Source organism: Xenopus laevis, chromosome 9_10L (assembly GCF_017654675.1).
Source record: "Xenopus laevis strain J_2021 chromosome 9_10L, Xenopus_laevis_v10.1, whole genome shotgun sequence".
Classification (NCBI taxonomy): domain Eukaryota; kingdom Metazoa; phylum Chordata; class Amphibia; order Anura; family Pipidae; genus Xenopus; species Xenopus laevis.
In genome coordinates this window covers 110,387,566-110,411,977 of record NC_054387.1, presented here as the reverse complement: position 1 = coordinate 110,411,977, position 24,412 = coordinate 110,387,566, and the positions used below count along the sequence as shown (strand labels likewise).

Genomic DNA, 24,412 nt, shown 5'->3' with positions numbered 1-24,412 from the left:
TGTTTCGCAAATTTTGCGGGAAATTGTCTAATTTTTCAGCGAAACCGTGAAAAAACATGAATTTTGATACCCGAATCAATTTTGACGCCAGTGTTAAAGTCAATGGGCGTCCGAATAATGGCGACGCGCACCGAATTTGACGCAAGACACTTTTACGATGTGCGTCCAAAATTTTTAGACGCTGACGAATTTTAGCAGTTTGCTAATTTATTCGCTGCCAACGAAATGCAGAAGTTCGCCGTGAGTTTGCTCCTGGCGAATTTATTCGCCCATCACTTAAGGTTAAACCTTTAAGCCAGGTTCAACAGCAATCCCCATTAACCTCTGGTAATAATGATTAGCTAAAAGATACACTATTTTTGGATGTTGGTTTTGTATTTGTCTAGAGAATATAATTAAAAAGATGAACAAAGGATAATATTCCAGTTGAAGGGATTTCCCTTCTTTCTATAAGGTAGTTTCCTTCTCTTACTCTAAATTCCAGCTTGCGATAGAAAAGGCCTTGTGTCAGTCTAAATAATCCATGTGCCCTACTGTCTCTTGTATTTGTTCATTCTCATATTTATCCTTTGACACTTGAATTTTCTCAAGTGTAAAAAAATACCTGATGAAAAGTTTCTGGCATTGTGCAAAGATCCCTTAGACCTGGGGGACCCCAACCTTTTTTACCTATAAGCAACATTCAGATGTAAAAAGAGTTGGGGAGCAACGCGCACATGAAAAATCTTCCTGGGTGGTGCAAATTAGTGCTTTGATTGGCTATTTGGTAGACCCTATGTGGACTGGCAGCCTATGGAGGTTCTGTTTGGCAGTACACATGGTTTTTATGTGACCAAAATTTGCCTCCAAACCTGGAATTCAAAAATAAACACCTGCTTTGAGGCCACTGGGAGCATCATAAAAAGGGTTGGTGACCAACATGTTGGTCACAATCCAATGGTTGGGGATCACTGCCTTAGACGTTGATGGAAACTATCTCAAGAATTCTCAGGAACTCTTGAAAATACTTGCGTAAAGTGGAGTAAAAGATCTTGGCAACTTTGAGCTCCAGAAAAGCCATCAGATATCTAAAAATGTTGATGGGCTGGAGAAGCACAATTTTTAATCGAGGCTAACATGCCTTTAATGTCTGTGCTTCAGGAACAGTACAGTGCCTGGTCCAGTCAATTTGGCTTGGCGTTGAAGCCTGTATTGTACACAAGGGTTATTATGGGTTGTGCTTACAGCGCAATACAAGCAGTTCAATGCCAGGAGAATGTTGATGGCAGTATTTGCATCTCACTTTACTGGAATCTCAAGGCACATTTACTCTTTTATTGTTTAATTTCCTGGGTTTTATATGGCGCCACTCAGTCCCAGTGATTTTCAGAGATTATACATTATTCATATTCGTAAGTATAACGGTGTACTTGGGAGAACATACAAATGCAGTGGCTGGAATCAAACTCAAGATCCCAGTGCTGCAAGGCAACAGTGCAACCCGTTGAGCCACCATACTGTGGAGCAACACCATGTGACCTGTTAGCAATGTATTGAAGAGCATGGCACTACTCTGTAAAGTGAACCTAGTATTTTGCTTTGGATACAGGCTAAACTGCTGTTTTGTAGTAGCACTAGCGACAGTAACATTGTAGAGTTCTGAGATATGGTGGCTGTGCTTGTATTACTTAAAAATGTAGTCTTCCTCAAGTAATTTTTCAATATAATCAGTGATGTTCAAGAGACAGATTATATTTATATTATGATATACAAAGAAGACTGTGGAGCCCACGGGCAGACCAGTGCCATAACAAGATATCTGGGTGGGCTACAGGTAGTCTATGGGCTTCCAGTTGGACATGCATTATATCATTAATCTGGCACTGACAATCCTGATCGCGGATTTATTATTTATGTGAAAATAGAAACACAGTAATTCCCTAAAAATTAAAACGTTTAATTGTCAATGAAGGAAAACTTCATTGATTTAGGTCACAGTATGCCTTATATTTGCCTACAAATGTCTAACGTCATATCAGTTCCATGGGGCATTTTTAAAGGTTTAAAAACAATAATGGGGCAAGACCATTCAGGAGTTTTTTGGAACCCAACCCTAACAATTATTCCTGCCCTGTACCTGATATCTAAACAAACATCAAGTCAAAACTCTGAGGCCAATGCTGCCAATTTCATCAATAAGGTCCAAACTGACCTATTAGAGGCCCATGTTATGAATATCTTGACTGTTTCACAATTCAGCCTTGGACAACTCAAGGCCCTTCAACATCTCCTGTACCAGACTTCTAAGTTTTATAGGGATGGGACAGTGTGCTGGAAAAGTTCTGTCTGTTGTACTGTGCATAATACATTTTAATGCTACTGATTATACTATTGAAGGTCACTATATATTAGCTAAAAGCCTATAACGGAAGCTAAACGGAGATAAAATGGCTAGGGATGATTTCACAGTTTACCACTTTGAAAGCTAAACACTTCCCACAACATGCTAAATAAATAAGTTATCCGTTTTCCAAGCAATAAATTCACAAAGCGATGCTGTAGGATTGTACCACCGGTAATGTCCATTTCCCAAAAGGCCAGTTCAGAGACTGACTTGCATTGCCGGGAGTCAGCAGTTTGCTATGTGCGAGGAGAAGGCCGACTCTCCATTTTCTTCCTGTGGATCTGGTTTGTGAGACGCATTTTCTTCCGGTCGCAGGGTTTTACCCACATCTGCCCTGTTTCCTCTTACAGTAAGGTGCTCCCAACCTCCCTGCAACAGAAGAAGGTTTAATAAACTCTCTCTATGCACTGAGTTTGCAGGTAAATTCTCAAGCTTTAATTCACAGCTTCCCAACATGAGCAATGCTTTGGCTATGGAAGACACTGGCGATAACAGACGGACATTGCTCAGAAATGCATACATACTGTGTGATTTTATACAGGTATGGGGTCCATTATCTGGAAACCCATTATCCAGAAATCTCCAGATTACAGTTAGGAGGTCTCCCATAGACTACTATAATCAAATAATTATTTTTTTTCTTTCATCATAGATACTTCTATTTCATGGTAAAAAAAACCAAAACATATTTTAGGCCATTCTGAAATGTTATGGTATATGTCACCTTTAAATGAGAACTAAAGCATAACTAAAGAAGTAGCTAGAAATGTTGTACATTATGTTTTGGGCTTCTGTAACAGCCCAAGGCAACCACAGCTGTTTACCAGTAAAGATCTGTGTCTCCAAAGATGCCCCAGTAGCTCCTCATCTTCTTTTCTGCTGATTCACTGCACATGCTCTGTGCTGCTGTCACTTACTGAGCTTAGGGACCCACTCACAATATACAGTACACATAGAATAGAAATGTCACAATATAAGTCTGATTAGTAATTAATACAGATAATTACTACATGGCAGCACAGAAACCAGTGCATCTAGCATCAGGATTCAGTCCTGTAGCATCAGCTTATATTACAGGCCAACCTCATTTTCTGCTTGATAATTTGCTACGACCCCTAAGCTTAGCTTCTCAACAGCTGCTCAGAGCCCACTGAGCATGTGAGTGTCACAGACACTTTCCAAGATGGTGACCCCCTGTGACAAGTTTGAAGTCCTGGATCATTGCTGCTATTGACAAGCTGAAACTTTAGGCTGGTTAAAGGAGACATATAGGATAAATGAAAACCCCCTAATTTTGTAGGCAATTATGTATACTATATGGTGCTGGTTTTACTTTTGGGTGTAAATTAATATTGTCTTCAAAAATGGCCCCTTTATTTGAGCTATAGATGTTCTCTGGGCCATGTCTGTGTTTCAATTGAGGGGTGGGCATTTCCTAACGGTCCCTGCCAAAATAACAGTAGGAGGGGGACAGCCAATCACAGCCCTGCAGTCACACAAGAAAAGACAGGCTTCAGTTCCCCATCAGGTCAGCCTAGCTGATTGGTTCCTGTCCTTCAGTGCATTGTACTGTGTGTCGCCGGCTCCCCTGCACAGCCTGGAAAAGGAGGCAGCAGGAAGTAGAAGGGTGGGACTAGTAGGGTTTTTGTAAAAATGTTTAACAATTGAAAAGTAATTGAAAAAAGTAAATGTATTGTTTTTTTATGGGGAACTATCTGAAACGTAAAGAATATTGCAAGATGAATAAACCCTTTTAAAGGGTTAACTTTAAATATGATGTCGAGAGTGAAATTCTGAGACAATTTGCAGTCCGTTTTAATTTTTTCTTATTTGTTGTTTTTGAGTTATTTAACTTTTTATTCAGCAGTTCTCCAGTTAGAAATGTGGTTGCTAGGGCCCAGATTACCATAGCAACCATGCACTGATTTGAATAAGAGACTGGAATATCAATTCGGAGAGGGCCTGAATAGAAAGAGGAGTAATAAAAAGTAGCAACAACTTTACATTGGTAGCTTTACAGAGCATGTGATTTTAAATGGGGTCAGGGACCCATATTTGAAAGCTGGAAAGATTCAGAAGAAGGCGGCAAATAATTAAATAACTATAAAAAAATAAAAATGATGACCAATTGAAAAGTTGCTTCGAATTCACCATTCAATAACATACTAAAAGTTAACCCTTTGAGGCACCTCATCATTGCAGTGCTCCTGACATCAGCTGAGTTGTTGCTCTTTTAAATGTTTTGGGGATTAGGAATTTGGGGGAGACATCTACGGAATTGGAAAGATGAGGATAAAGTAAATAAGCTGGCTTCTCATATTTAGCAACATAGCACAGATGGTTAACACGAGTAAAAGGCAATAGGCTTACCCCTATTCCATAGTCCCATGAATGCCCCTTTAGCTGCATTGGCTGCACCCCCAAGCGATGACAGACTGTTCCACAGCTCAGACTGTGGCTCCCTTGAACTTTGTCTGCGATCACCCAGACCTACAATTTCACAAAAAAAAGCAAGTGTGTTCAATGGCAAAATGCTCTAGGCTGCTGTATGACAGTGTTATATCATCCACACACTAACCTATTATATAGCAACCAAACAAGCAGGTAGCCTGTACTGATATGCAGAATGAGCTCAATTACCTGATTGGTTGCTATGGGTTATTAGAACTGAAGCATTAGTATTTTGCACCTGTTATAGAATGAATTATCATATTCTCTTGCACACCTACAGGCACATCGATCTTGTATTGCATTGTTCTATTGATATCTCTACTAGTTGCATGGATCCTTCTAAATATTCGGAAGGGTTTTTTTTACAGTGAGAGCTGTGAAGATGTGGATTTCTCTCCCTGAATCAGTGGTACAGGCGGATACATTAGATAGCTTTAAGAAGGGGTTGGATGGTGTTTAGCAAGTGAGGGAATACAGGGTTATGGGAGATAGCTCATAGTACAAGTTCATCCAGGGACTGGTCCGATTGCCATTTTGGAGTCAGGAAGGAATTTTTCCCCCTCTGAGGCAAATTGGAGAGGCTTCAGATGGGTTTTTTTTTTTTGCCTTCCTCTGGATCAACTGACAGTTAGGCAGGTTAAAAAAAAGTTAAAAGGTTGAACTTGATGGACGTGTGACTTTTTTCAACCTAACTTACTATGTTACTATATATGTCACTAATTAGAATGCATTTGCGAGTATAATAACGATGCATTAATGAATATACATTTGTTGCCAGATGCAGTTCAAAGATAGTGGGGCAGATCGGACATTTCTATTTGGTGTGTCCCAAATGCACAAGGGCCTTGACATTCCAGAGAATACAGAGACGCCATCTGCATAGAACAGTGTCAGGTCTGTGTCAGTATAAATTAAAATCTAATTGTGCAAAAGAGGATTAAATGTTATGTTTAGTGTCAGAATGTGAATCGTTGATCTAGATTCTAGAATACCCAGCAGCCCCAACTGTCTTAATAAACAGTAAAATTAGCAGTCATTCATGCTCCTATTGCTCATGCGATCTGACTTGAAATATGACATTACTGTAAGTTCTCTTCACATTGTATTTACCTGGTCAAAGGGCCCCACAGATACCTTACGGATATTATTGGACATATGTTCCCACGTTGTTCCTTGAGGGTAGGTAGGGGTAATTCCATGGCGCAACCACAGGTTTCCTGAGAACAGAAATGGCTAACGGTCAGCCAATATTTGCTCCTGACACCACAGTTTCATTTGAAATGTTCCTATACTGCTCCTGGATAACCATAAGGGATGCTTGGGAAAGTAGAAAAGATGGTGGAACCACACTCAGAGGGAAAATACTCCAGGTTGGCACGCTATTTACAGAAGAGGATTGCAGTCAATGGAGGGGTGCCTAATGAATGTGCCTTTTCCTTTAAAATAACTTACAGGGCATCCTTCCTCCTAAGTGCATATACCCCTGCCACATGCAGGACCACCATCAGAAATCGCAGGGCCCCGTACTACAAAATTTCCTGGGCCCCCTGGGCTGCGCCCACCGCAAGCCCCACTTACAGGTCCGCCCTTCCCACCAAACAGTAGAAAAACAAAAAAAATATTGGTGGCTAGGGTTCCCACATGTTAATAAAAAATAAATAGATATTGGTGGTCAGGGCCCCCCATAAAAAGCATTTGTGGCCAGGGCCCCCCCCCCACATTATAAGAAAATTGGTGGCCAGGGCCCCTTAAACGTCCATGCCTTCCCAAAGTCAGCAGCTCTCAGAAAGATGGGGGGCCCGGCTAATCAAGTAAGTGTGGCGTGGCTGGGGCCCCCCTTACCCTCGGGGCCCCCTACAACTCTCCCCCCTGTCCCCCCCCTGATGGCTGCCCTGGCCACATGTGTCCGTATGGACAAACATACAACAAAAAGAAGTGGCTCCAATTGCAAAGTGGGGATTTGACAAACAAAATTCAAAAGATGGTCTTATTCACTTACCATTTTCATCCACAACAAACACTGACGTATGTCCAACCGAGACCTGCTGGAGCTTTTGCTTGTTAGGAGAGGGGATGTGATACCAGCAGTCACCTAGAAAATTAAATGCAGTACTGTCATTGTGTATATATATATATATATATATATATATATATATATATATATATATATATATATATATATATATATATTGGCAAGTACAACTTTGCAGAGGCTGTTCATTCCCATCAATTCCTGCCCCAGTGAAGCTTGCAATCTGATGTCCTTGTTACATTCACACAACACACACTGGCTTCACTTTCATAAGGCGTCAATTCATTAAGCTGTCTGTATGATTTTGCAGTGTGGTGCTTGTGGGTCCTAAGCAGATTTGACACTTTTCTTGCAAAATTCCAAGTCAAACATAATAATTTTTTTGTCATAATTACATCTTGTTTGTATATATACAGGTAAACAGTTAATGATGGGGCAGTAGGCGATGATAATACAATAATAATAAATATATTATCAATAGTTGTATAAGATAGAAGGGAGTTTTCCTTCACTTGCTTGGGATATCCCTAGTTAGGGTTAACTAACTATAGATGGGAAGTGGTTAGGCATCCTCTGATGGGGGTTTCTTATGGTCTAATGGCAGGTGTGTTCCCTAGACTTTAGTCTCTTTGGATACCACTTGCTAAATAAAAGGGTGGATGGTGCCCATCTTGAGGTAAATAGACCCTGAGTAAAGTAGAAGCCCTTTAGCTTAGGTGACAACCTCAGTGATGTCAGTGAGGACTAAATATTGTGAGGTTTAGCTCCTGTAATAGTTTGTCTGAGACTAAGGGATAGACTGAAGGTAGTTAGCAGAGCAGCCTGAGGCTCCACAGAGGACAGAAGGTTAGTACTCTAGGCATATCTCGCCCGTGTAGGGACTAAAGGGAACCGGCATATATCTGTATCCCATAAAGGCACCACTGCAAGGGCCTCATACCTGCTGAGGGAGTACTACTACTGGATACTGTACATCAGAAAAAAACCTTTTTTATTATCTATCATAACATTGTCTTTGAATGCTATTTAGAATTTTGCCATAAAAGTATTTGCCTGATGCTTTTACATTACCTTTCTTATGTTTGTCTATGAGGAGGCTGCCATATTTGTGCAGCAGGAGTCCGTTTAGAACCTCTAACTGAAAGGCTGAGATGGGACAGTCGGGTTTAGGAACTTCAAGTAACAATTACTTACAAAAGTAGAACTATTAGCGAAAAACGATCAACATGAGCTATAGGTAACTTTTCATGTAGATTGATATTTTAAAAAGATTTTTTTTAGTGTCAGTATCACTAGCTTTAATCTTTACACCAGCTGAGAGAAGACTCAATGCAACCTGTCTCTAAAAGTCCAGTAATAAAGCAGTTAACCCTATAATGTCCAGGTCTGCCGTTGCAGCATACTCATGCAACGGAAGGCAAATGATATCGGATTGGACCACAAAATAGTCTGTAAAAGCTACACCCATATAGGCCGTTAATTCAACATTAACATTGTAACTGCCCAAACTGCTGATCCCTATCTACACCAGTATATTCACCTTTCAATAGGAACACAGAGCTTTATTTATCATTGTCAATATATACTTTGCAAGCTATAATTCCCCATGTATATGATTTGATTCTAAGAGAGCTGCCATATTGCTTTCCTCCTGCACTACAGACGCAAGTAATGAAACAACTGGCTCTTCTGAGGAAGTACAGCAGTTCCCTTTGACATGTATAAATGCAAATCTGCAAAATACTTGACTGTTTATACAAGAGACGATAACCTTTACCATACGCAGATTCCTTGTTCCACTTAAGGAAGATAAAGGCGTGATAAAGAGGGTATATTATGTCCGAGACTGGCATGATCTGCACTTAGTAACCCCAATAGTGGCAAGGAAAGACCCGCCCACACTGTTTTGTCCTAAGTTATTTTTACATGAAGATTATTAATTTCCAAGTGTCAGTAGAATATCCTTCTGTGGCTGTTTACTGTTGTCAAATACACATATTTGCTTTCCTATTAAAACTGTTAGAAGGTCACCTCTGATACCAGCCTGCTATTTACTTATTTCTTAACCATGAACAGCGCCGGTGCTCACGTGACAGAGAAAAGAGCCCGGGGCATCCGCAATACAAAGAATAAATATGGTATTCCTGTGTACATGACATTTCAGCTCTCTCTGTTCCCATCATCTGTGGCAGAACTTCTGGAACTGATCATTCTTTTATCTCAGTATTCATTTCACTTCTGCTTCTTCCTTTTGGGCGTGCCAATTTGTCACAGTCACTTTGTGTGCAGGTCTGTGCCACTCTCATGAGTCTACTCTATTGAGATGCATTTGTTCTGCTGAAGTTCACATCACTGTCACTCTCACTGGGTCTGTCTCTGTCCCTCTCACTGTGTCTGTCTCTGCCCCTTTCACCAGTGTCGGACTGGCCCACAGGGATACCAGGAAAACTCCCGGTGGGCCCAGGTGTCAGGTGGCCCTCATGCTGCTAAACCTTTGGCCTATTTCATGGCCATTTCCTATTTCTATGAGAACAAAGTGGCTAAAGAGATGGAATAATAGATTACAGTATGTAAACAAAAGAGACTAGTAGAATAGAGGTTAAGTGAGGAGAGGAAGAAAATAGTACTGAGGGTGGGCCCCTGGTCTAAAAACTTTTGGTGGGCCCCTGGTCTAAGGTTTTTTGGTGGGTCCCTGGTGTCCCAGTTCCGACACTGCCTTTCACTGTGTCTGTCTCTGCCCCTTCACTGTGTCTGTCTCTGCATCTCTCACTGTGTCTGTTTCTGCCTCAGTCCTTGGTCTCACCCCTGCCACACACTGTGTGTGTGTGAATCTCTGCCCTTCTCACTGGGTGCAGCTCTGCCCCTCTCACTGGGTGCGGCTCTGCCCCTCTCACTGGGTGCGGCTCTGCCCCTCTCACTGGGTGCGGCTCTGCCCCTCTCACTGGGTGCGGCTCTGCCCCTCTCACTGGGCGCGGCTCTGCCCCTCTCACTGGGCGCGGCTCTGCCCCTCTCTCTGGGCGCGGCTCTGCCCCTCTCTCTGGGCGCATCTCTGCCCCTCTCACTGGGTGCGTCTCAGCCCCTCTCACTGGGTGCGTCTCAGCCCCTCTCACTGGGTGCGTCTCAGCCCCACTCACTGGGTGCGTCTCAGCCCCACTCACTGGGTGCATCTCTGCCCCTCTCTCTGGGTGCATCTCTGCCCCTCTCGCTGGGTTCTTCTCTGCCCCTTGCACTGGCTACGTCTCTGCCCCTCTCACTGTTCGTCTCTGCCCCTCTCACTGTTCGTCTCTGCCCCTCTCACTGGGTGCGAGAGAGTGCTGCCATATTTCTTTCCTCCTGTACTGCAGACGCTAGTAATGAAACAACTGGCTCTTCTGAGGAAGTACAGCAGTTCCCTTTGACATGTATAAATGCAAATCTGCAAAATACTTGACTGTTTATACAAGAGACGATAACCTTTCCCATACGCAGATTCTTTTTTCCACTTAAGGAAGATAAAGGCGTGATAAAGAGGGTATATTATGTCCGAGACTGGCATGATCTGCACTTAGTAACCCCAATAGTGGCAAGGAAAGACCCGCCCACACTGTTTTGTCCCAAGTTATTTTTACATGAAAATGCCCCTTTCACTGGATGAGTCTCTGCCCCTCTCACTGGGTATGTTTCTGTCCTTCTCACTGGATGAGTCTCTGACCCTCTCACTGGGTATGTCTCTGCCCCTCTCGCTGGGAACGTCTCTGCCCCTCTCACTGTATGTGTGCGTCTCTGCACATCTTACTGGGTGCGTTTCTGCCCCTCTCACTGGGTGCGGCTCTGCCCATCTCACTGTGGGTATCTCACACTCACAAGGTGCAAACTGCAATAAAGCTTATCATTTTTATGATGGATAAAGTGGCACCAGGGACAAATATGACCACAAATATGGATGACCAGATTCCAGCTTTCAGAAATAACAGACCTGCAGTTCCCATATAGTAGATAATAAACAATGAACATATAGGAACCTTACTGTTCTATTCTAAGCAGCCATTCCTGGTAAGAGCATTAAACACAATCATTTGGGTCCACACATGTAAAATTAAGTTCATACAGTTCATATCACTCAAATTGTTGATATGGTTACTGCACGTGACCGTTCTGCACCAATAGGGTAGTCTAAAACATATCATGCATAAAAGGATAGTACAAATTCAACCCAACGTGCTGCCATGTGACATGCTAAATATACTCAGAAAAATGTCAAAACTATAGTGTTCGTCTGACAGATACAATCACATAAAATAAAATGTTCAGAGGCAAGCTCGCTGGCATAAGCACCCCGAGATAATCAGAAGATTTACCGGCAGGCTGGGCAGGTGACACTGAGCCTCGGTAGAAGGCAGACCCGTCTCTTGCAATTGCCCACACCTGAAGGCATCCTCCAACAGAGATTGAAATAAATGGCTGATCTGTGCCAACATGGAGCCAAGAGGAACCCTGAAACAGAGAATGACATAACATAAACTTACATAACTGATTGCAGTGCTGGGGTTGAGGGCACCTTATCTGAGTTCAAGCAAGAGCTGAAACCTAAGGGGGTTCAGTATTGAGTGAAGACCAAACAAATTTGAACAGTAATGTAAACTTTGCAACTTCAGCTTTGTAGCCATGTTACATAATGGCAAAGCCACAAATAGGACTTCTATTGGCAAACCTTTTTTAATGGTTTTCGATTGGTGTTGCCTGGTTCTTATTGGCCAAGACATGACTAAGAACAACAGGACAGAACACAAAAAGTACTTGCGGGGCAATGTAATAACAGAAAAACTATTCACAATGAGAACAGTTATGCCTTTGCGCGAATTTAATATAGCTTTTGCGAACCCGGAAACTGTTTGGCGACCACTTCCAACAATGGAAGACCGTTTGCGAATTTTATAGTTTGCGCCAATGCACAGCACATGAAATAAAACTTCTTACTGAAAAAGTTATGTTTGTTCCAAAAGATTACAACACCTTCAATGTGAACAAATTTTGCTTTGCGTGAATTTAATTTAGCTTTTGCAAACTCGGAAACTGTTTAGCGTCCACTTCAAACAGAGGAAGACCCTTTTCGAATGTTATAGTTTGCACAGTAAATCTCATAAAACTTCTTACTGTAAAAGTTATGTTTGTTCCAAAAGATTACGACACCTTCAAGCACTTCTTAAGAATGCAATAACAGTTTAAGGAACAATATTACATTGCGAGTTGTGCATTTTTATTCCTATTGGTGGGAATTGTTTCTCTCTTTGCGACTTTAATTACATTCCCCCATTGGTGTCCAGAGTAGTGTTGACTTTAACAGGGGAATGTAATAAAAGTCGCAGAGAGCAAAAAAATTCGCACCAATAAGAATAAAAATCCACATCTCGCAATGTAATATTGTTCTTTAAACGGTTATTACATTGCCAATTTTAACGGCGCATTGCGAATTCTAATTGCGCGCTCTTAAGAAGCGCTTGAAGGTGTCGTAATCTTTTGGAGCAATCTTTTGGAGCGACTTTTTCAGTAAGAAGTTTTATTACATTGACTGGGCATTGGCGCAAACTATAAAATTTGTAAACGGTCTTCCACTGTCGGAAGTGGTCGCTAAACAGTTTCTGGGTTCGCAAAAGCTATATTAAATTTGCGCACGGGAAAATTTGTTCGCGCAAAGGCATAACTTTTCACATTGCGAATAGTTTTTCCGTTACCGACTTTTATTACATTCCCCCGTAAGACCTGTCTCAGATTTTATAGCATTGCTTGGTTCAGGCACAGCTTTTGCTTCTTCTGTGCTGGAGCTTGTTTGCATCACTAAGAGACCCATAGGAGAGCGGTCCTACAGGAAGGCAGGATCATTATCAGGATCTGGGAAAGTGATTCCCACCAGAGTGAAACTGTTGGATGGAACATACATTTGGCTCACCATGTGCCAACATATTACATGTTATTAGCACACTGTAATAACATATGCCATGGTGCTCTACATGAATATATCATACTCTAATTTATTACATTTGGCTGCTATATGAAAATTCCTTCCTATGTTGGTGGGACACAGAATGCTAAAAGGCCTGAAAAAGAACAATTTGCTGAACAGCACTCAGAAGGCCGGTTATTTGAAAAGATGAAACCATTTACATTTAGACATAATATACATGTAGGGAATAGGGTTGCCACCTGGCCGGTAAAAATGATGGCTGTTCCCAATGTTATTAATAGGAAAAAAAGATAAATATATAGGAAGGCCGGTATTTTTTTTCCAGAAAAGGTGCCAACCCTAGTAGGGAACCATGTGCAATGTGGTGGATTGGTTACTACCATTCTATGAAATGTTACTTAAAATCTCCTGAGGGTATTTATATGATTTTCCATCTCTAAAATGTTTATAGGGCGGTGATTGGAATTAACAGACGTGCTACTATATTGTAAGCAAAGAATTTATAATATATTATAATATATAAAATATAATCTCCTTGAGGAAGGAAGAACCCAGAGCCCTCAGGGGTCATACCATTGATCTGTCTCCCCTAGGGATGGTTGGGCTGTTGGGTTTTTTAGATTAAGATAACATATATTTTGGGGAAGTCTGTGCTTATGCCCCATGTTTAATTCCAGTGTAATAAAATTAAGAAAAAAAAAATACATAATAATCCTTATTTGTAAGATAACAGAAAGATGCTTGACAGTGCTGGGAACCAGCATTCTCATTGGTCAGTTCTTTTGCATTTATAATTACATTTTTGATTAGCAGAATTCTCATTGGTAAATTTTCTTGCATCTATAATTACAGTTTTCGGCATCTTCAATAGGAAAATAAGGGGCACTGTGGGACGGCATTACAGCTGGTTTTGCATCCCCTTTAATTTCTAGATATTAGAATATCTAGATATAAGAATAGTCACTTTTGCGAGCCTTTTGTCGCTTACATCCTCTAAAGCTCTATTATAAACCATGGCTGTGAGACAGGGGTGTCTGTATACAAGAAACAGAGCAGAAATCATTGCAGCAGGTGAATCATTTGTAGCTATGGGCAAAAACAGTGTTTGCAATTAATTCCTATGCAAGTGCTTAAAATGTATAATATGCAAAGTTCTACTACTCCTGATACAGCAAGAAATGCTATGCAAACCCTTCTGGCATTCATTTGTTAAGAGTTTAAATATTGGCTTACACTTGGACTCTGCTTTGTGACGCCGAGTCGACATAGTACATCCCCCTTGTTGCTTATCGCCCACAGAGCTATCGCTTCGCTGTTGTGACTTCCACTGCTCGGTGATATGGAGATGTCCCACAGGCAGATAGGAGGGACTTCCAGCCAAGGCCCGCTTGTCACAATGCGGCATTTTCTGACACAAAGGAGAATGTGTTCATTAGCCAAAATATAATGTAAGGCAGGCTCTGGTTAAACAAATCCCAATATGCACTATTACAATAAGCTCATTGGTGACCACTTTTTGGTATTTGGCACCTTGTCAAGACATAGTATGAAGTCACATTGTTCTCACTGCATTTCACTCTGCTTAGCAGGTGTATTTCGATAAATATTAGTTCTATCTATTTACAAATAAGATCGGCAAATAAGATGGAGTTATATTTCAATGTGGGAAGTCAAAAAGCTTGCTCCATTCTCTATCCTTATTTCTGTTTCTCTTATATTATAGTTACATCTCACTTACTGGTTAGTGTTGTGATTGGCTATTGGCAGCCCCTATGTGGACCAGCAGCCTACATGAGGCTCTGTTTGGCAGTACATCTGGTTTTTATGCAATAAAAACTTGCCTCCAAGCCTGGAATTCAAATATAAGCACCTGCTTTGAAGCCACTGGGAGCAACATCCAAGGGGTTGGGGAGCAACATGTTGCACGTGAGACACTGCTTGGGGATCACTGATGTATTCTTTTTTGTAGGTTAATGTTGTTAAATTACATTTCATAACCGGACCAGGTGCATATATTCTAATAGAGCCACTAGTATTTACCTAGCCCAGCGTCTCCTGCGAACAAAGTCTTTAATGGTCTTGTACCCATGATAGGATCTGAAATAAAAAAATACACACTGTGTCTTTGCACGCTGACCCCGCAAGTACAGCATATACCTGCACTCTATTGTTTCACTTATGTTGACCCAGCACTGTTGTTCTAGTCCTTTTTGTGCCAATCTCAATAGATGCCTTGTTCCCTCCAATGACTTTCAGGTTCTAAAGGCTTATTAGGCTACAGTTTAACCCCTGGGCTAGGGTTTATCCACTCCAGTAACAAGAGTTTAAAGGGATACAGACACCTTTTGAGACAGAGGCTGTCTCAATTTTAAAAGCTTCTGTGTTGCTTATCTGTGTTGGCCAACTTTGTGGTTATATATAATGGGTAGCAGGATGGTGCTCAGTTTAGCAGTGCTGCCATCTTCAATTTGATTCTGACTAGGACACAGACTGCATGGACCGGGGGCATATACAAATCCCTTAGGCAGGAGTGCAAGAGCGCCCCCTTCTTTCTCATACATGGGGAGATGCCACCGCTTTGCACCAGTCTGGAAAAATATATTAAAATTCGGCTGTGTGACACTGTCCTTTCCAAATAAGACCTTTTCCATAGTTATGGTGGAAACCATGATCTCCTTTATATCTAGAGGCCTGCACTCTGAACTTAAGCACTTACCTGGGCTGAAACATGCCAAAGCTAATGGCCTCTTCTCAAAGACAGTTCTAGGTAGCCGAGACTAAAATATCAGAAAATGCCCCATGTGCCAAAGCTATGGAGTATGAAACCTTCCATGCCACCCTGAACTGTTGAAAGTGAGGGGTTTTGGTACTTACGCAGGAAAATCAGCAGCAAACTGCCATCCTTCTCTGTCGGTTCCACCAGGTACATTAAAGTCTATATACCAGTCTGACACCTGAAATCAGAGAACCAGAGCAAAATGACATACATCTCATTCAACTGGCTCAAGCATGTCACATTTAGATGCTCCAAAAAGGAACTAACCTTGCTTATTCAGGGAGAAACCATTATTAAACACATTGCAACAGCTTAATCTTGCAATTAGACCAGAAATTTCATGTACAGGTATGGGACCTGTTATCCATAATCTGGATCTTCGTACTCTAAGTCTACTAGAAAATCATGTAAATGTTTTAGGCTGGTATTGCTTCCAATAAGGATTAATTATATCTTAGTTTGGATCAAGTACCGAAAACTGTTTTATTATTACAGAGAAAAGGGAAATCATTTTAAAAAATTTGGATTATTTATATAAAATTTGGATTATTTATAGGGCAACAGTACATTATATTGCCATTCCTTTCATTTTTTGGTGTTACTGTTCTTTTAATTTATGACTATTTAACGAGATAATGTCCCTTTGCAACAGAATATATATACAGGTAAACACCCTCTGCCTCTGATCACACCAGCACAGGCTCACAAGCCAAACTTCAAGTCTTACAATGCAAATATCTAGTTCACATAAGAGGTTGCTGGAAACAAATCCCACCATTCCATGGCAGGCGTTGTTGTAGGCTGATAAAATCAGGTTGGTTGTAGATATTCCATGCCTGAAGAATAGTGATGGGGGTGAATCTGTTTTGATTCGCCGAAAAATTCATGAAGCGGCGAAAAAATTCACAAAAAACGTCGAAAAAATTAGCGAAACACATTGAAGTCAATGGGCGTCAAAATTATTTTAATGCGCAACAATTTTGATGCGAGCGACAATTTTTTATATGCGTGACTAATTTTGTCCAAATGCATTAAAGTCAATGGACGTCTGAATAATTTCGATGCAAGACAATGTTTATGCACGTGACAATTTTGTCAATTATTTTTTTTCGCCACGAATCCATGCCTGGCGAATAAATTCACCCATCACTACTGATAAAGACTCTAGAGCATTTGTTTCAAAATCTACTTAAAACAGTCTGCTGTACATCTGAGGTCAAGTACAGGTATGGGATCTGTTATCCGGAACGCTCTGATTTATGGAAAAAGCCTCCCATAGGCTCCAATTTATCCAAACAATCCATATTTTTAAAAATGATATACAGATATGGGATCAGTTCTAAGGAAACTCTTTATTCAGTAACCTCTGAAATACAAGAAGGCGTCTCCCATAGACTTTAATGCATTTGGACAAAATAGTCTCGCATATAAAAATTGTTGCGCATTAAAATAATTTTGAGGCCCATTGACTTCAATGTGTTTGGCAAATTTTTTGAAGTTTTTTGTGAACTTTTTTCCCCGCTTCATTAATTTTTCGGCGAAGCAAAACAGGACAGATTCGCCCCCATCACTATTCTTCAGGCATGGAATATCTACAACCAACCTGATTTTATCAGCCTACAACAATGACTGCCATGGAATGGTGGGATTTGTTTCCAGCAACCTCTTATGTGAACTAGATATTTGCATTGTAAGACTTGAAGTTTGGCTTGTGAAGCTATGGGGACAGCCATTCAAGCACAGGATACACAGTAGGTAACAGATAAGTTCTGAAGAATCCCATTGTATACTACAGAGCTTATTTGTTATCTGCTGTGTATCCTGTGCCTTTTCTCCTTTTTCAGCTTTGAATGACTGCCCCCATGGCTACACAGCAGCTTGTTTATAAAAACTATTTTAACGTTTCTGAAGCAAAAATTTTTGGTGTTACTGTTCCTTTAATAGTATACTGTCTTCCTAAAGCCAAATCAACACAGCCTAGAATAAAACCAAAGTTGAAACTGTAGAAATAATACAGGAAAGAGTCACTCTTTGTATTTCATTGGTTTTTTTTTTCTGCTCTGCCTAACGCATCTTTTATCATTTGCACAAAAATTAAGTTGTCCATACACGGCCCAACAAAGGCTGCCAACTCAGTATGTACATAAGTCCCCCCCCCCCAACAACAGCAAAATAGAAGAGGGGAATGGTGGTTAGCACAGCTTTTCCTAATGGTATGCGTCCAATTCCTTAATAGTTGCTCTGTGCTGCAACTGCTGCAAATGATCCAAGTATAAGGGAAGGAAGAGGAACTCCAGCAGTATTACTGCAAACAACTTTTTATTCCAGGCAGTGGTAAACACAACATGTTTCGGGTTCAATACCCTTTATCAAGTCACTAACTTGATATTGATATTGAGGGTATTGAACCCGAAACATGTTGTGTTTACCAATGCCTGGAATAAAAAGTTGTTTGCAGTAATACTGCTGGAGTTCCTCTTCCTTCCCTTATACTTGGATAACCTACCAAAGCAATACTTTGCCAAAAAGCAGACAGATGTCTATTAGGCAGGATAGAAAAATACTGTTGGGACGACTGCAGGATCTAGCACCCTCCGTCCCCTGATCTATGGACATTGCCTCAGGAATAAGGATAACTGCAAATGAAAAAAAAAATTAAAATAAAAGAAAACCCCAAGAAGGAAGTGTTGTCCAACTCACAGGAGGAATTAAAACAACAGAGGACTGAAAGCCCTCGTCATAGTGGCATAGTCTGGGTAGAGAGTCCTGTCAGTTCTGTAATGTTATTGAACGTTTTTGCCTTCCAGGAGGGAGACTTAAACCTTTGGTGCCTGTGTCCTCCATAAATAAAAGAATATAAATCTGATTTAAACTACCATAACTCTTTAGACTGCTATACAAATCTTACCCATGTCCATTGTGGTGATGGAGGCTTTGTGTTGGTCTTTGTACACTCCTGTAAGCCAGAAGCATCACTCCACATGTATCTGTCTGTTGGCAGGCCTCTGTGAAGAAAGTCAGGGGCTTTTATTGGTTTCCAGTACATCACATAGAGATTAAAGGTGGCCATACACTGGCTGATACTCTATAGACAGACATTGTAGCCATATAAAGTATGCTCTCTTTTCTACTGTTCTGTTCTTGGAGCTGAAAGCCAAAACCATTGGAGAAGCAAGATGTGAAGAGACCCCTCTTTGTTTCCTCGTCTCCCAATACACCACGGTCTTTGTAGATAGGGAGCATCAGCAGATACATCGGGATAATCCATATACTAGTTATATACTGTATATATCAAGCTCACTTACGTGCTGCTGTATCCAGTGATGGGATTCCACCTCTGATTCTCATAGATGTATACACATTTTGTGTCAGTCTGCGGAAGTATGTTGTCTGTGCTACTAGCAATACCTTGGGACGAAAAAGAAATTACATCAGAGTTGGTGCTTATTAAAAGGGGTGGTTCAACTTTAAGGGGACTTTTATTATGTTATAGAATGGCTAATTCTAAGCAACTTTTCGATTGACCTTCAGTTTTTCTTTCTTAGAGTTTTTAAATTATTTGCCTTTATCTGTTTCCAGCATTCAAATGGGGATCCTTAACCCCATCTAAAAACAAATGTTCTGCAAGACTCCCCATTTAATGTTACGACCACTTACTCATCTTTCTATTCCGACCCTCTACTATTCATTTTCCATCTCTTATTGAAATCAGTGCATGGTTGCTAGGTTCATTTGGACTCTAGCAACTGGACTCTTGCAAACTGGAGAGCTACTGAACAAAAAGCTAAATAACTAAAAAAAAACAAATATATGAAAATATTGTAGTGGCAACAGCAAAGTCACAGCAAATACACTTGTACTTTTAAATTTGCCTTCAGACTAAGTGACCCCCATTCCCACATTAGGGGATCTCACAGCTCGGAAACCACTGCATTAAGGGTATAAAATACACATTTATTTGCATAACAGACAGTTGTTACCTGGAAAGAAACCCCCTCCATAACCGCCAGTATAAACCCATGCCACATGGTCATAGCCGACTCCCCACACAACTCCACTGCTGCTGCTCTCCACCATCCGGAGGTGTCCCCCAATCTGACGCCAAAACCTGAAATAATGGCATATGTGATTTTTGGGCTGAAATGTGATTTTTCTTAAACACAGCAACAAACAGCACTGTGGAATTCTCAGTCAGCGTCTGTTCTCACAAAGGGAGAGGGTATGGGGGGTTGGTGCTCTCTGACAAGCCAAAGACTCTTGCAGTTTTATTTATCGGGTCTTAAAGGGCATGTAAAGTCTAAAATAGAATAAGGCTAGAAATGCTGTATTTTGTATACTAAATATAAACATGAACTTACTGAACCCCAAGCCTAATCGAACAAATAATTTATGCTTTTAAATTTGGCTACAGGGGGTCACCATCTTGTAACTTTGTTAAACATCTTTGCAAGACTAAGACTGTGCACATGCTCAGTGTGGTCTGGGCTGCTTAGGGATCGTCATAAACAAAGCTGCTTGAGTTCTGCATGGCTGGGAAGTAAGGCGGGGGCTCCCCCTGCTGTTCATAAGTATGATTGTTTCCCTGCTCAGCAGTTAGGGAATGTCTGACAATTCCTATCCACAGCAGTAAATGAAGGGAGAATTTCACTGCATACAGTCAGGTTTCTTATAAAAACAGTTCACATTTTTTAATTAAAGTATATTGGAGATAGGTTTCTTTTTCATTTAAGAAAGTAAAAATGGGATTTTATTTTTTTTCCTTTACATGCCCTTTAACCAGCGTTGGACTGGGCCAGGGGCCCCCGCACCCCCCAGGACCTCAGCTGCAAACCCCCCAGGGCACCTGTACACAACCCCCTGGGCCCCTGCCCCAGCTGCGACCCCATGCATACATTCCTTTTCTCACGGCCGCAATTGGGGCTGGGCAGGAGTTCAGGGAGCAAGCACTGCACAAGGCTTCGGGCTGGAAACCAGTCTGGGTCGGAAAGGCCTATGAGAGTCAGGGCCCAACAGGTTTTTTCCAGTGTCCCGCCGGCCCAGCCTGAACCTGGTCTTAATGATGTTCCAGAGGAGTCATTTGCTTAAATGCTTTGCCTAACTGAGAGACTATTTGTCACACATGGTAAATTCCGTAGCGAAAGAGGAAAATGGCTTTGGAGACAATGCAGATGTGCAGCCAGTAAACATTCTAATGGGTCTGCCAGAAGGCTAACACTATATAATTTAGGCCTATGGTATATACTTTGCCTTTTGTTTCACACTATCGCTGCTACTGTAAATGCTTCAGATCTGCAATTGATACCAGTCGTGTACTGATATTTTTTTAAGGAATTCTTAAAAAGGTCATGGGATGGGATCCGTAATCCGGAAACCCATTATCCAGAGAGCTCCAAATTATGGAAAGACCATCTCCCATAGACTCTTTCCTTTATCTCTTTAATAATAAAACAGTAGCTTGTACTTGATCCCAGCTTATATATATATATTAATCCTTATTGGAGTCCATCCTGTTGGGTTTATTTAATATTTAAATGACTTTTTAGTAGGAAGATCCATTTTTACCGAATGACCCATTATCCAGAAAACTCCAAGTCCCGAGCATTCTGGATAATTTAGGATACAAAGGACACAAAACTAGCCACATCCAATTTTTAACAATTTTTTTTTAAGAATGTAAGGAGAGGTGGAAAAATGATGAGAAATTGGTCTGTGAATTAGCACAAATAAGACATTTTGATAGTTTCCTTTACAAACATTTAGGTGAATTCCCTCCTGCCCCCCCCCACTGCCATTGTGCCTCTTATGTTTAGCCAGGTTTTCATTTTCTTAATAGAATTTTCGAAATCGAGACGAGACTCTCTTTAATTGTACAGTATAAAATATGTATAGGCTTCATTTTGGAATTCAAATATCTTTGTATTTGGTTTTTTTTTTTGGTAAATCTTCTTTTGGAGAAAGTCGTTTCTCCTCTTATGAAAGCATTTCCTAGTATCCCATTGCAAAATAGGTTGTCACTGTGTGGATGGCAGTGTGATCAAAGAAAGTCCCGCAGAACTTTACAACATTTGTCGAAAATCTGGTCTTGAAGCCAAGGAGCAAGGGAACTTCAAGGGACAAATGATAATGGAGGAAGGTGAGATGTTAAGATTGAGATTGTTAAAAATTGCTGTATGATTCAAATAGGAAAAATATCCTAAATTGTCATACTTGACTTATTAAGTTAAAAGATCTAACAAAGGCAATCCAAGTTATGCCATTAAAGGGGTGGTTCACCTTTTAGTACGTTATAGAATGACTAATTCTAAGCAACTTTTAAATTGGTCTTTATTATTTATTTTATACCGTTTTATTTTTAAATTATTTGTCTTTTGACGCTTTCCAGCTTTCAAATGGCCCCATCTAAACCCCATCTAAACCACAACTACTACAAGGCTACAAATGTATTGTTATTGCTACTTTTTATTACTTATCTTTCTATTCAGGCCCTCTCCTATTCATCTTCCAGTCTCTTATTCCTGCTGAAAGGATAAGTAACCCTTTAAAATAAGTGAATGTAAAACTGATGAGGATGCTATTCTTAGGACCGTTGTAATTTACATTCATTATTTATTTTCTTTTAATTCCAAGATATTAAGGGATACATGTATTGTTAATATGAATACATTTTGTTACAACAGCGCCACCTGCTGGCCAGTTTCTGACCAGTCTGACTAACAATTAGTCAAGGAAATTGTCAGGAGAAAGAAAGAGGCTGCTCTGATGTTCTTCTGCTTAGCAAAAAAAAATAGAAATCTTTCTCAAATCTTTCCTAAGCAGAAGAACATCAGAGCAGTCTCTTTCTTTCTCCTGGCAACTTCCTTGACTACTTGGTGGTCAGACTGGTCAGAAACTGGCCAGCAGGTGGCGCTGTTGAGTATATGTATAAGCAAATGTATCCCTTAACATCTTGGAATTAAAACAAAATAAATAATGAATGTTAATTACAAAAGTGCTTAGAATAGCACTCTCATCAATTTTACATTCACTTGTTTTAAAGGTTTACTTATCCTTGAATGAAAGGCAAAATAACTAAAAAAAAAATCACAAATAATAAAAAATGAAAACCAATGGCAAATTGTCTCAGAATATCCCTTTCTATATCATACTAAACTTTGACTCAAAGGTGAGCAACCCCTATAACAGGACTGGGATATGTGAGAATTGGATATGATGGGAACAGATTCCATACGGAAGTACTTACATCTGGTCACATGACCTGGCATTCACCATAGATTCGAGATCTGCTGTGGGCTCACTGACAAAGATGTCTCCTTTACAGGTAACAGACCAGATAGCTTGACTGGACGGTGGGCCCTGTATCTTTCTGCTCTCGTAGCAGGACATACTTAATAGCACAAGCTGCAATTAAAAACAGTTACATAAGAGAGAAGTGTAAGGTGTGATGATATATAATTATAATACTATAAATATTCTCCTCCTATCATTTCCTTACCCAGTCGTGCATTTCCTGGTCAGTGGCGGCGGCCAGTCGTATCGGCCATCTTTGTTTCGTCTTTTCTGGAGTGTAGATGGCAAAGGAGTGTTTTGCTTCATTTGCAACAGGCACTAAGATGGTCACTTCGTTCAGAAATATATGTATGTACTGAAATGAGAACCAGAGTGTTGTTCAATATTACATAAATTAAAAAAACAAATGCAGAATTTCATTTATAAAGCCTGGTATTTTAGCAGCAGTTTAGATAAGTTATAGAACACTGCCGCCTAGTGATGAGAATAATAATCACTCAGTGGCCGCATTCTGTCATCACCATGATGTCTTTCTGCTCGGAATAGATTTCCACAGCAGAATCTCAAATGGATTAAAAAGGGGTTGCTCACCTTTGAGTTAACTGTTAGTATGATGTAGAGAGTGATATTCTGAGACAATTTGCAACCATTTATTATTATTTATGGTTTCTGAGTTATTTGGCTTTTTATTCAGCAGCTCTCCATTTTGCAATTTCAGCAATCTGGTATCTAGGGTCCAAATTACGCTAGCAACCAAGCAATTATTTGAATAGGAGACTGGAATATGATTAGGAGAGGCCTGAATAGAAAGATGAGTCATAAAAAATAGCAATAACAATAAATGTGTAGCCTTACAGAGCATTTGTTTTTATTTAGATGGAGTCAGTGAACCCGATTGAAAATCTGTAAAGAGTCAGAAGAAGAAGGCAAAACAATAAACAAGAATAAATGAAGGCTAATTAGGCTTCATTGCTGATTTGTAGCTATTTTTAACATCTAGTTTAATGTTTGTTTCTATACCCTGCCAAGAGTCCAGGGCCCAACAATATCAAAGCAGATCAAGGGATTGGTGGGTGATTAAGTGGGTTTAATGCTGGCATCAGTGTAAAGGTACATTCTCATCAGCATATCTAGTAGGGCAGGGGTCCCCAACCACCGGGCCACGGACTGTGTTGAACTGGGTTGCCTCTGGTCCCAGCTGCAATCTGAATAACTGCAAAAACAATGAAAAAGGGCCTCATTACCTGCAATCCCAGCTCCCCGATGCACCATGACAGCAGCTGTGCATAGCCCAGGAAGCTTTCTAATAATCGCATTAAGGACCAAAATACTGTTTGGACAGATTTTTGGGAAGCCTGAAATGCACCCACACAGTGTCGGACTGGCCCACCGGGACACCAGGAAAACTCCCGGTGGGCCCAGTTGTCAGTGGGCCCTCTTGCTTCTAACCATTTAGCCTTTTTCCTGATCCTTACCTATTCCTTTAGGGGGAAAATGCTTAATAATGGAAAAATATAGTAAGTAGAGATAAAAGACTAGAAG

General features: G+C 40.6%; 1 protein-coding gene across 1 annotated transcript in view; it reads right to left on the bottom strand.

Annotated features, from left to right (window-relative positions):
• Window positions 1-1,562: 1,562 nt before the first annotated feature.
• Window positions 1,563-24,412, bottom strand: part of tecpr1.L (tectonin beta-propeller repeat containing 1 L homeolog) — a 48,340-nt gene continuing 25,490 nt past the window's right edge. The window contains exons 13-25 of the mRNA XM_041577509.1: window positions 23,076-23,225; window positions 22,824-22,981; window positions 19,564-19,691; window positions 18,889-18,991; window positions 18,492-18,588; window positions 15,682-15,761; window positions 14,848-14,904; window positions 14,041-14,215; window positions 11,204-11,339; window positions 6,834-6,926; window positions 5,945-6,051; window positions 4,754-4,873; window positions 1,563-2,752 (exon numbers count right to left, since the gene is read on the bottom strand). Of these exons, the coding sequence (XP_041433443.1) occupies window positions 2,609-2,752; window positions 4,754-4,873; window positions 5,945-6,051; window positions 6,834-6,926; window positions 11,204-11,339; window positions 14,041-14,215; window positions 14,848-14,904; window positions 15,682-15,761; window positions 18,492-18,588; window positions 18,889-18,991; window positions 19,564-19,691; window positions 22,824-22,981; window positions 23,076-23,225 (1,548 nt within the window). The 3' untranslated portion in view covers window positions 1,563-2,608. The remainder of the gene's footprint in view (window positions 2,753-4,753; window positions 4,874-5,944; window positions 6,052-6,833; window positions 6,927-11,203; window positions 11,340-14,040; window positions 14,216-14,847; window positions 14,905-15,681; window positions 15,762-18,491; window positions 18,589-18,888; window positions 18,992-19,563; window positions 19,692-22,823; window positions 22,982-23,075; window positions 23,226-24,412) is intronic.